This window comes from Sapajus apella, unplaced genomic scaffold (assembly GCF_009761245.1).
Source record: "Sapajus apella isolate SASKATOON/1434 unplaced genomic scaffold, GSC_monkey_1.0 scaffold7, whole genome shotgun sequence".
Lineage (NCBI taxonomy): Eukaryota > Metazoa > Chordata > Mammalia > Primates > Cebidae > Sapajus > Sapajus apella.
The window spans coordinates 12,142,295-12,155,275 of record NW_022436947.1 but is presented as its reverse complement, the minus strand read 5'-3'; the positions used below and the strand labels follow the sequence as shown (position 1 = coordinate 12,155,275).

The 12,981-nt window shown below is 40.8% G+C and overlaps 1 protein-coding gene and 1 pseudogene across 1 annotated transcript in view; both read left to right on the top strand.

Annotated features, from left to right (window-relative positions):
• STRIP2 (striatin interacting protein 2) overlaps positions 1 to 12,981 on the top strand; it is a 51,514-nt gene that overhangs the window by 29,334 nt on the left and 9,199 nt on the right. Inside the window, exons 16-18 of the mRNA XM_032276005.1 lie at positions 330 to 456; positions 3,047 to 3,147; positions 6,371 to 6,437. Coding sequence (XP_032131896.1) covers positions 330 to 456; positions 3,047 to 3,147; positions 6,371 to 6,437 — 295 coding nt within the window. The remainder of the gene's footprint in view (positions 1 to 329; positions 457 to 3,046; positions 3,148 to 6,370; positions 6,438 to 12,981) is intronic.
• Positions 9,408 to 10,862, top strand: LOC116550193 (annotated as a pseudogene).

Genomic DNA, 12,981 nt, shown 5'->3' with positions numbered 1-12,981 from the left:
CTACAGGGCTTTCTGCTTGGCTCTTTTTAGCTCAGAACTCAGGATCTGGAGGGTGATGCCAGTGCCAGCGACTGGCTGCCCAGATATGTGGGTGAGCATTGCCAAGGGATGAACTTGCCAAAAGAGAGAGACAGAAACAAAGAAATCAGTGGAATATTTCTTCAGACAGTCTCATAAGTGGTAACTCTGGAGGTTTCCCTGGCACAGAAGTTCAAGTTTCCAAAGTTCTGGCTCTCATGTGTACATTGTATCAGACCCAAATACCTGGATCCCTACAGGGCTCCCTTTAAGGCCACTCTCTGCGTTAATACCTTCTCTTTCCATTGTAGCATCACTGTTCTCCAGAGCATGAAGCTGGGCATCGATGTGAACAGGCACAAGGAGATTATTGTAAAGAGTATCTCTACCCTGCTTTTGCTACTCCTCAAACACTTCAAACTCAACCATATCTACCAGGTGAGCAGCTAGCAGCTCTTCTCCACAGGTCTTGGATGTTTTCCAGGCCCTGTCTTTCAAAGGAAGGATACGAGGGCTCTTATAACCCTGATGAGCATCTTTCAGCCTTTTCTTTGCCCTCCCTCAGAGAAACTGGCCACCCATTGCATGAGCTTGGAGTAGTGTTATGGAGTAGGAACTGTCCTAGAAAGGTACAGATGTCTGTGTCCCTTGTAAGTTATCCCAGGGTTATGGATAGGAATCTCTAGGTTCTCAAGAATATGCCCAGCCAGTTTTTGAAACAATGCAAGAGAGAGTGCAAACATTTCACACAAATGCGGGGAAAAGTATGTTGACCATACTTCTCTATATGTGAAGCACTTTTCTAACATTTGAGGTACATTCTGAATAAGGCACAGTTCTGGCTCTTTGGGGCCTTGAAATCTTGTAAAGGATATAGATATATAAGTAACCAATTATAGCAAGATAAGTGCTCTGATACAGGTAAGCACTGATTGCTATGGAAACACCTAATACAGCTTGAGGTGGAGAAGAAATGACTTCTAACCTGAGTCCTAAAAAAACAGATGCTAGCCAGGATATGAAAATTGTTAAGGAAGGAGGACAGGAGGCATTTCAAGCAGAAAAGCTAATATGCAAAAGTCCAGAGGGGGGAGAGAGAGAGCAAAGTACCTTTAGAAACTAATTAAATGTTGCTGGAGTTCTGCCTGGGGTGGAGAAAGATAAGCATGGCCTGGTGATACGTGAAGCTGAAGGGATCGGCAGGGAGCAGATCATAATCTATATGCTAGCACACAATTACTGAGCACCTATCCTGTGCCCAGCACCCTGTTAAGCTTATTTAGGCCCTCATTCTCTCCACCCTATAAAGTAGTCTTATTTAATACCTCTTTTATAGATGATGAAATTGAAGCTAAGAAAAGTTAAGAAGCTGCATTCCCATAAAACATTGTTTGCCATGCTAAGGAGTTTGGACTTGGTTTCACAGCATTGCCAATATATAGGGACAAGATGGGGACAGCAAATGGATGCTCCTGTCTGTGAGGGGACCACAGGGGGAATAGGAATGCTTCTCATTCTTGCCTAGAGGTTCCACCCCATTTTCCTCCTAAGAAGTCAGAATCAAGCTTCCTGGTAGAAGAGCAGGTCCTCAGAGTACAGAGAGGCTCCTGCAGGGTCTATGTCCATGGCTCTATCAACCAGGGTATTTTTCCACTTTCATACATTCAAAGACATCTTTGGGTATGTTCGGTTGCCCTGGGTGCTCCCACTTTTGCCAGTGTTTGCTGAGTAGCAGCAGGGCTGGGAGGAATAGGGGTAGGTAGGAGATAGTGTTTCTAGTGTAAAGAGAACAGGGAACTATAGATGTGTGTTTACTTCTGCTTCTCTTGGTGGGAAGCATGTGGATTCATATCTAGACAGGTGGGTGGCTTGATGGGCCTTGGCAGTGTATGTCAGTGAATCCTGACAGGGCCACAGGCACATCTCAAACTAAAAAAAGTTTTCCATCAGTTGATACTGGATATGTATTGGCTCTTTTGTCTGGGGCTTTGGAAAATACCCTGGATTTTATAAATAAATAATCTTACAGGGAGAAAATATTGAGCAGAAGAGGGAAGTGGTCTTGTCATAAGCTGACTCCCCTGCTCTAATTACATACCCAGGATCATTAGGCAGCTTGGCTTGCTGCTCGGCTACTTGTTGGTGATCAGAGAGCTGAGGATTTAAAACACCGCAGTTCTCTGCTTTTTCAACCTCATTTCTATACTGTCCCAGCATACTAGGTTCTGGATCTGGAGATAAACTGTGTTTGACACTCCTTAGTATGCCATGGGTGACAAAAACCCCATGACACTGCTCTTATGGCTACTTGCCCCACTAAGTTATCATGTACACAAACCACACCTGGATTGGAGAGATGTGGAAAATGGAGTCTCCACGTTCTGATATTTAGCCCCTGAAAGACACCTTAGACTTCTCAGTGCAGTATCTGTTGGCTGAAGGGCTCTTGTGCATTCATTCATTAAAATACTTACTAACATTCTTTTCTTCCTCCCCCCATACTCCAAGTGGCCAGTATACTTACTGATATTCTAAGTACTAAGAAGAATATGGTGTGCCAGACAGACTGGAGCTGGAGCGCAGTGGTTCATTTGGTTATTATATGCTGTCCCCATCCTGACTGAGTGATGCCAGCAGTTGCCAAGAGTAAGCTGCAGCTGTCCCTGCTATATCAATCACAGTTGAAACATTATGAGCCAGAGGTTTGGTATGGAAACCAACTCCCTCAGGGAGCCTTCCTTTCCTGTTGGGCTTAGGAACAAATCTCATAGCAATTCTTTCTCTTTATTGGAGTAGGATTTTATTTTCTGACTTCTTTGTTTTGTGCTTGTGACATATACTGCAGATTATCCCCTTCCATGTAGGATGGGCTGGCTGAAGATGATTCTTCCCATTTCCCAGACAGGAAGACTGATAACACAAGTGGATAGTAGATATTCTCAGGAATGGATATTAGATTTGTACTTCTCTTTTTTTCAAACATTCTTCTCCAAATTAGCAGCCCTTTCTGCTTTGATTTCTAATTCAGTTTGAATATGTATCGCAACATTTGGTATTTGCCAACTGCATCCCCTTGATCCTGAAGTTCTTCAATCAAAATATCTTGTCATACATCACTGCCAAAAACAGGTATGGACTCTGGACAGGTTTATTTCAAGGGGCTTTTGTGGGGTGGTTGAGAAAACTACATCATCTCCGAGCCTTTCAGTTTTCCTAATGTCCCTAGTCCCTCCTGTCTTAGAGTTGTTACTGTTAAATTTAATTTTCTTGAAGTGTTAGCTGGTAGAGTATATTGTTTGCCTTCTTTGGGGAGGTATTTGTATTTGAATAGTTTTGAACACTGAAAAATGTCATGACTTAAAGAAATGAGGTGGCAATTATGAATTTTTAGCTTTGTGTCAGGCAGATGCAGGGGTTGTTTTTTGTGAAACAACCTGCTTGTCTGGCCAGGCCATATTTTAGTGTAAATCATAAGTTGGAGCAATTGGAACAGTTATGCTGCTCTGTAAACTGTAATGTGTTATACAAAATTTGTAACTGAATGTAAATAATAGAATTTACTGAGGTACATCAATTTGTAGTTTAAAAAAATAAGGCATTTCACATTCATTATTTTATTTAATCTCCTCAGCAATGCTAAGAGTTGTTATAAGTTTTATCCTCATTTTACCCATTAGGAAACAAATTCAGAGATGTTACTGACTTGATCAAAATTAACGTGTTGGTGAGACCCCTTAAGTAAGCATCAGAGACAGGATCAGAACACAGGCTTCTATGTGAATACAAATTGCTTTCCATTCTTCCAGCCAAGCATGGACTTGGGGATTACAGAGCAGATCCTTGTTTCTTAATATTCTACTTTCACAAGAACTGGAAATATGTTAATCAGTACAGTTTACCAGAGGCAAAATTCCTAAAGTAGAAGTAAGAGGGCTAACCTCATACTTGGGGTGACTAGAGATATTGCCACACTAGTCTGTCAGTACTACCTGAAATCCCACCATGGAGATGCAGCATACTTACAGGTAGCTTAAAACACACACATACGCTCCCATGGAAACTGAAGTTATGAGACCTGGATTCGTGACCTGAATCTGCCACTTTCTAGTTATGTAATCTCAAGCAAGACGCTGTTTCTCTGAACCACAGTACTTTCATCTTTAAAATGAGAATACCTCTTCTGACTATAATCATAGAATTTTATAAACATTAGTTAACATTAGTGTATGTAAGATTGTTTTAAACACTTTACCTTGGGGATAAGCATTGGAGGATGAGCTTTTACCAACTATATGGAGACCTGTGCACTGATCCCTTTAACAATGGCACTTCAGATGTGCTACTTGAGTTACCAGGGAAAATGAAAGTACAGGTCAGACTGTGTCAGGGCCACAACTGCGTGCAGGCACCTATGTGTGTCAGTTAACACTCTTGGTTAAAGGTAACCAAAACTAGCTGGGCAAGACTCATACAGAATTGTCACTTTGTCAGAAGGAAATGACATGTGTCATCTTGAGGAACCTAGGACAGCAATGCAGCTCTGGACCTCTGGGTTGGCCTGTAGGGTGGGGAGCCCAGAAAGCCTTCCAATTCTGTCTGTAAGACACCAGGCCTCTGTATTTCCACTCCAGTTTCCTCTCTCACGGACAAATTTATCAGTCTGCTTTGTCTGCTTATCAGGCTGCTTGGTGAAATATGTCCATATGAGCTAAACATGCCCCACCTCAGAGACTGAATTGATTCTCTAATCCCTGTTCCAGATTCCCTGGGTTAGAGGTTCACTCCTAGATCAACTGTGGCTAGGGGAGTTGTATACAGAAACTGAATGCTCCTTCTGCACCCAAGGACCTAGAATGAGAGGGACAGACAATTCAATAGGTGTCCATTTGGTTCAGTTTGGAGTTAGAAGAGTGGAGCAACAGACTACACCTTTTGCTAGGTTGGCCTGAACAAGATGGTTCTCTTATGTCCCACCTTTAAGTTTTACTTCTGAATGATCTCTGAGAACTTGGAGCACTCATAGCTCATTATTGCAGAATTTTCTTATTGCTCTTACAATTTAGATATTCTTGATACTTGCAAATTAATTTTATGCTCCCTTAGGCTAGATTTCAGTTCACTAAGAGAATGGAACAAATTCATCTTTGATTTCCCACCCCCATTTCCTGGTTGCCAGCACCTGCTTTGCCACAGGGCTTCATCAGTGGGAGGTGGGTGGATAGGTGAATGAGCCAGCCAAGAATGTTCATCCTAATGGAGCAGTATAGAACTGGCAACCCTGGGAAAATCTAATAGAGTGAATGAAGATGATGAACAACATTACAGGTAGTTTCACAGTATCCTCTCCCAAGCTGACACTTCTCTCCTACCCTGGTCCCCCAGGTTATCTTTGTTTGAATTTCTTGGACAAAGGTAAACATTTCTGGCCAAATAAACTGTTGCCTTTTACTTGTGTAGAAATTCTGACTTTTAAAATGTAGAGGCAGTTTCGAGGAACCCCATACTCGTCTTTATAGCCACTGCTTTACCAACATCCTTTATCGATTTCCAACTGTACTAGTTCAGATAGATTGGTGTTCCAAACCAAATGGAATGTCAGAACCAGAAGGAGTATTAGAGATTAGCTAGTCCAGATTCTGTATTGTGTCCATGAAGAAGGGAGAAGAGGAAAGAGAGAGCTGTCATTTATTTTGTTACTATGTCCTTGTCATAATGCAGTGCCTTATTTCCCCTCCTGACTCATGCCTGCTTCCCTGGACTCACCACAGAGCTTGTAGCATGCAGTTCCCCACTGTCAGTTATTACCATTCTTGAGTTACTAGATAAGCCCTACTATAGGAAGCTGCCCCTGTCTCAAGCTTCCTTTAGGAGTGGCTTCTGTAATCATTCCCCAGAGCTCCCAGCTTTCCGAAAGACCTGGTGAGAAACAGGAGGATCATTTCATCCTCACATCCTCAGATTGTTATCAAGTAGGATGGGTTTGGGTAGTGTCTGTGAGAGCACAGTTATATTCACACATACAGTTAAATGCAGAAACACAAATGCACTCAAGTTTACATATCCCTTTAAAGAAGCAAGGAGCGCTAAGAAAAGAGGTTCTCTCTCTGCTTTCTTTTGCATCTGCCAGCTGGGGGCCAGCCTCAAAGAACTCATTGGTTTCTCTCATGACAGGAAAGGAGACTGGAGCCAGAGTTGCCTGACACCAGAGCCCTCAGTTTCAGCTGAGGTCACTAAGCAATTTGGGAAATGGATAGGGACTGCTGGAGAGAAATAACTCCTGCCCTTTTCCAATACAGCCGACTCCTGCTGTTGCCATTTACCTAAAGCCTGTCCTTATCTCTGCATCTTGCAGCATCTCAGTCTTGGATTACCCATGCTGTACCATCCAGGATTTGCCGGAGCTTACTACCGAAAGTCTGGTAAGCAGATGGGGATTTGGTAGCCTTTGAAACTGCTAGGTGGCAGAGGTTGGCATTTGCTCTTTCATTTCTTCTCCAACCCCTTAATGCCCTGGTTTGAGGGTCTCAGATCAATGAAGGTATATTGGCCAGAGCACACACAGGTGCAGCAGGGGTTTAGAGTTGCTGACCCAGTTGAGAAAGATCTGGAAAAGCTTAGCATAGCATTTTTCAGAGAAGAGGAAAGAGCCAGTGAAAAACACTGAGGAGAGGGAATTTAGAAAGATAGTAGGACTGAAATTGAGTGTGAATATCTATACTAATAGATATTCTTTAATGCAGGAGAATCTCTCCTGGTCCAGCACAAATAATTACCTGTCCTCTTTCTGCTGTGCTATAGGCAGTTCACTTCTTATTTCCATATAAGTTATAAAACCTAGCAATGTGTACTTGAGAAAACGCCTTGTCTAAGTCTCTCAGAGGCACAAATCTATATTGCCACAAAAGGATAGCCCAGAAATTTTCTCACCTTGAAAACAGTTCTAGGCAAATCAGAAAAGTCACTGAAAGTTATTCTGAATTCCATGAAACTGACCAACAGCCATACTGAAGATGAGGTATCTACCTCATCATGTATTGCCACAGCTCCTTAGATATGCCACAATCCATACCTCCAGCCTGTTGCATTGTAATTATGCATTTGGGTCTGTTTCTAAATTTGACTGTAGAATCCTTGAAGGAAGAGATAGCATCATCATTTTGATATCCTTAGAGTCTAGCACCTTGTCTGGTACACTGAAGAGCTCAATAAATGTTAAATGATTGAATCATGACACACACCAGTGGGTACTACAACCCTTTGTTCTCCAGTTGTAATTCCTGCAAAATGTTGAGTCAGAAAAGTATATTATGCAAAAAAGAATGATAACCTTTGTGGTACAGGTTTTATAGAACCATAGGATTCTTGGCTGGAGGGAACTTAAGAGCCATTTGATCCAACCCCTTTATTTCAAAAGTAAGAAACCTGAGGGCCCAGTGAATGAAGTGACTTGTCATGGTTTACTCCTCATAGGTGACACAGCCTGAAGTAGACATGAGTCAAAAGACCCATATCCTGAGACACCAACGTAGCACTCTTTTTTACTACTGGGATAGAGAGATTCCCTTCTTATTTAGATGTGACCTCAGCAGCCAAAGAAGTTGGAGGCTTTTATTTCTACAGAGAAGTAATAAATTGTCTAACCCTCTTTATGTACATGATGCTATTCAGTCTTTTTTAAAATTTTTATTAAAAAAATTATTTTAGACCAGGCACCGTGGCTTACGCCTATAATCCCAGCACTTTGGGAGACTGAGGAGGGTGAATCATCTGAGGTCAGGAGTTCAAAACCAGCCTAACATGGTGAAACCCTGTCTCTACTAAATACAAAAAATTAGCTGGGCATGGTGGTGCATGACTGTAATCCCAGCTACTTGGGACGCTGAGGCAGGAGAATTGCTTGAACCTGGGAGGCAGAGGTTGCAGTGAGCAAAGATCATGCCATTGTACTCCAGCCTGAGCAACAGGAGTGAAACATAGTCTAAAAAAAAAAAAAAAAAATTTTTTTTTTCCCACACTACACAGATGTAGCTGTTCAATCTTTGAAACAACTCTGTGAGGTTGGTATTACTATTTTATAGATGGAGAAGTTAAATAGCTACCAAGATCTTTCAGTTGAAAGGGGCAGTCAGGGCAGAGACATGCATCCCTGCCGTTCAGAGTTGGAATGAAGAATACATTTTCCACAGAAACAGTGGTACACAATAGCATTAAAATTCTGCTATTAGTAGGGTATTTCAGAAGATAAAGTCAACTTTTATGACCTGAATTTATTTCTTTATATAATATGTTCTCTATTTTCAATTCCAACCCTATTGGCTCATACATAGGAATTGACAGGAACCACACTTTCACATCTCTCCCAATTGATCTTTGGGATATGTGCATAAAATTATTACAAAGTGAACATAGTAAGTTATGTTTTCTAAGAAGACTTTATTATTATCCCAGAATGAAAGTATGTATTTATTCTTCTTAAAAAATAGTCATGCTAGGTAATTTGCTTCTTTCTGTGAAGCAATAGTGGCACCTGGTGGTTTCATTTAGTAACACAGAGTTTTTTTTTTTTTTTTTGCTTGAATTTTGAATGTAAGTGCTTCTCTGAGCCCAGTCATGGACTAGAGTAACTAGTGAGTCTATTCCACTGAGTTATATCTAAACTGGTGACTTCTATGCTCAGAAAAAGACTAATGTTCATATGAGTAAGATTTATCTTTTTTTTTCAGACTTAACAAATTGCAAGCACAGAAAATGTACTGGCTATTTGAATGTATAAGCTTTTCTTCTTTTCTTTTATTTCTTTTTTTTTTTTGGAACAGAGTCGTGTTCCGTCACCCAGGCTGGAGTGCCTTGGTGCAATCTCAGCTCACTGTAACCTCCGCCTCCTGAGTCCAAGTGATTTTCCTGCCTCAGCCTCTCCAGTAGCAGGGACTACAGGCACATCCCGCCATGCCTGGCTAATTTTTGTATTTTTAGTAGAGATGGGGTTTCACCATGCTGGCCAGACTGGTTTCGAACTCCTGCTCTCAGGTGATCCACCCTCCTCAGCCTCCCAAAGTGCTGGGATTATAGGCGTGAGCTATCACATCTAGCTATAGGATTTTCTTTAAGTAACTTTTGAAGTTTTTTTCCTAATACTAAAATAAATAATATATATATTGCAGAATGTTGGAGAAACAGAAAAGGATGAGGAAGAAAAGTACTCGTGCCACCTACAGATAGCCACTGTTACAGGCATACGCCATTTACACCCAGCTAATTTTTTTATTTCTAGCAGAGGTGGGGTTTCACCATGTTGGCCAAGCTGGTCTTGAACTCCTGGCCTCAAATGATCCACCCACCTGGGTCTCTCAAAGTGCTGGGATTACAGGCATGAGCCACTGTGCCCGGCCTGGGCTGAGGTAGTTTTAATTTATATTTTTTCAGTTTTCTGAATTTGAACTGAATTCCATTCAGCCTTATTTGAAACTCTAAGCAGCATGATGAACATGAAATAAAGGTAGAGCTAATGGCATATTAATTTCTGAAGTCTTCCCATTTTGTCAAAATAATTAGCTTTAGATAGGCCATCTCACCAATATATTGAATAGTTTCCCCACCTAGCTGGTACAGGAAGGCTACAAATTTGTGGATCTCCAAATGTCTATATTCATATTCTATCCACTAAGTTAGGAAAAAATTGAAATAAAATTCCAAACTTAAATGAAAGATGGTGAACATATGATTATGTGGAAGTTAAGTGTGGTCTTTGAAAGGAGGTTGCTGGAGAAAGGGAGTGGATGTGGGCTCAGCATGTATTTTGCAATGCTTGGCACCTGAATGGTTGTTGAGAGTGGTGGTATGAAATGTAGGCTATGCAGGGTAATGCTTTGGGGGATGGAAAATATTACATCTTTTATATATATTATATTGATATATTTGTTCTGTACTTATATGTATATTCTACAATGTTATTTTAAAACTATGCATTTATGAGTAAACATACATGCATTTCAGAGATACACTGTAAAAATACCATAAGTTATATATCCATGTTCCACAAAGTATTTATGCAAAGGAAGGACCATATATAAAATTTTTTTAGCATGTCAATTTTCCTGTTGGTCACTATTTCTATAATGGATTCTTGGGGAGAGTAGAATCTCCAGGATGATTTTCAAACTCACATACCCAGATATGTTAGTGCCCCTTACTGGGGCACTTGTAGTTTGTTAAACTTTCCCAAACCATCTTGAAATTTTCTTTTCTCCTTCCTCCTTATCCACTCATTTCACTGAGAACCTTTATTCTCTTTTAAGCTATCTAGATCTAGGTCTTTGATTTAGCAGCAATTCATCACAAACCTATATGATAAGAGAATTATTCTATAATGATGTAGGTAAAGAAAATGGAAATTGAAAAAAAATGCTGACGATTGGCTAATGAGGTGGGTGATGCCAGATGCAAGACTGCTGGGCCTACTGCAGGAGCAAGAAAGAGGCCATGCATTCCATCTCAAGGCATCTGTGACCCCGTGGAATAGACACCATGAGCAAAGCTCACCCTCCTGAGTTGAAAAAATTTATGGACAAGAAGTTATCATTGAAATTAAATGGTGGCAGACATGTCCAAGGAATATCATGGGATTTGATCCCTTTATGAATCTTGTGATAGATGAGTGTGTGGAGATGGCAACCAGTGGGCCACAGAGCAATATTGGAATGGTGATAATATGAGGAAATAGTATTATCATGCTAGAAGCCTTGGAATGAGTATAAATAATAGCTGTTCAGCAGAGAAATCCACATCCCCTCTCCAAAGAGCCTGTTTTACTATGACGTAAAAATTAGGCCATATACATTTTTATTTCAGACTTTTTATATTAAAAACTTTTTGTTAGATAAACTTTTAGAATAGTCAAAAAAAGAAAATCTGAAATAAAAATAGGATTTCATTTTCAATTATGTGAGCCATAATAAAGAAATGAAGCAAAAGAATCATTTATCAAGTAACAGCTATTACCATGATTTTGAAATCCATTAAGTATCAAGACCTAGCATTATTTTTTATTTTTTATTTTTTTTTTTTTTTTGTCTGTCACCCAGGCTAGAGTGCAGTGGTGTGATCTTGGCTCACTGCAAACCCACTCCTCCAGGTTCAAGTGATCCTTCCCCCTCACCCTCCCGAGTAGCTGTGACTAGAGTCACATGTCACCATGCCTGGCTAATTTGTTATATTTTTTGTAGAGACAAGGTCTTACTATATTGCCCAGGCAAGTTTTTAATTTTTTGTAGAAACAAAGTGTCACTATGTTGCCCAGGCTGGTTTAAAACCCATGGTTTCAAGCAGTCTTCCTGCCTTGGCCTCCCAAAGTGCTGGGATTACAGGTGTGAGCCACCACGCCTGGCCAGCATAAGTTTTTGTAATAGTTTCAAATAAATGCAGGGCTAACATGGCACGGAAAGCCTGAAGCACAAAGTAGAGAAATAGATTAAACCTGGCTTTGCCACTTATAAGGAATCTTGAGCAGGTTTCCTGTAGACTATAGAGGTTTCATCTATAAAGGAAGGAAGGTGGTAGGTCATTAGATAAGCATACAACTTTCCTTGCACTATAAAATTCCCCTAGATTCATTATAAAATCACCAAGTTAATATTAATAATTTTGATTTATCAGTGCAGAGCTCCTTTGTCACATAGGGACTTCAGAGGAGGTTTGAGATATAGTAGTAGATCTCACACTTAGTAGCCCTTCTTTAAAGTTTCAATCTGATCGTAGTCTGACTAGATTCAGTCAAATGCTTCACTTTCAAACAGGAAACCTGCTTTAAAACCTGCACTGTTTTTTTGTTCTTGCTTTTCCTGGAAACGATCATTTTCTTCTGGTTTGAAGTACAAATTATAGCAGGACCCAAGAACCAGCTTTTCCACCATTGAATCTTCAAGAAGCTCGGAAAGCAGGGGATCCAACCAAATTTTCTCTGAATTGTCTTCTGTTTGCAGTATTTCAGAAGTGCAGCTAGAAGGTGAACAGTAAACAAAGAGTCTTCAAATTGACTGACTACCAGAAATTGGGTGCTTATTATGTGACCTTGGGCAAGCCCCCCTTCCCTGTTCTGGGCCCCCGTTTTTGTTTCTGTTGATGACAGAATTGGGACTAGAACAACTACGTTCCTTCTGGTGCTCACATTCTAATCAACATGATTTCCTCAATCCAAAAGGAAGAAATGCTCCATTCTACCCTGTCATCTGAATTGGCATAGCCTACATTTAGTTTGGCTTGGCTCACTCAGTTGGCTTATGGATGGATCTTTGAGAACAAACCCATCATAGTGCCTTGGAGATACTCTGAAAGGGTAGGATGTAGTCCTTGAACTGAATCTTTAGACCTAAGGCATACGGCAAACAAATATTTGTTAGAGTAGGTCGTGGGTATATGTTTTCTTTTTTAACTTTAGTTGATACAAAGGAAGTGAAGGTCTTGCTTTGGCTAGTATGAAGTACCAGGAACAAGAGAATGTGACTGTGTGCTACGGTTCACAAATTACATCTCCTCATAGAGGTTTACATCTTACTTAATGTGCTGGGTCTTGCGGAAAAAAAAAAATACAGAAAGGTGACTTAAATGAACATAAATATGAAGAAAAACCCCTCAAGTTTGGCAAAACAGGTACCTGTGGAACTGAAGGCCTGCTGGGAAAAACAGTCATCTACTGGGTTGGAACAAGGCACTGCTGGAGCAATGCTTTGGGTAGAGCGTGCTGCAAGCAAGGGAGACAGAACAAGCTAGGGTTTGGTAGCTGTCCTGAGAGAGCCACTGACCAGTGTGTGTGCTTTCAGTGCCAGCTGCTGGCAGCATCTGATGCGAGGAGCGGGCCAGTTACAGTTGTCTGGGGAAGCAATATCAGAAGGAAAAGAGAGTTGGTATGTGCCTATAGTCCCAGCTATTTGGGGAGCTGAAGTGGGAGGATGATGAGTTTGAGCCCAG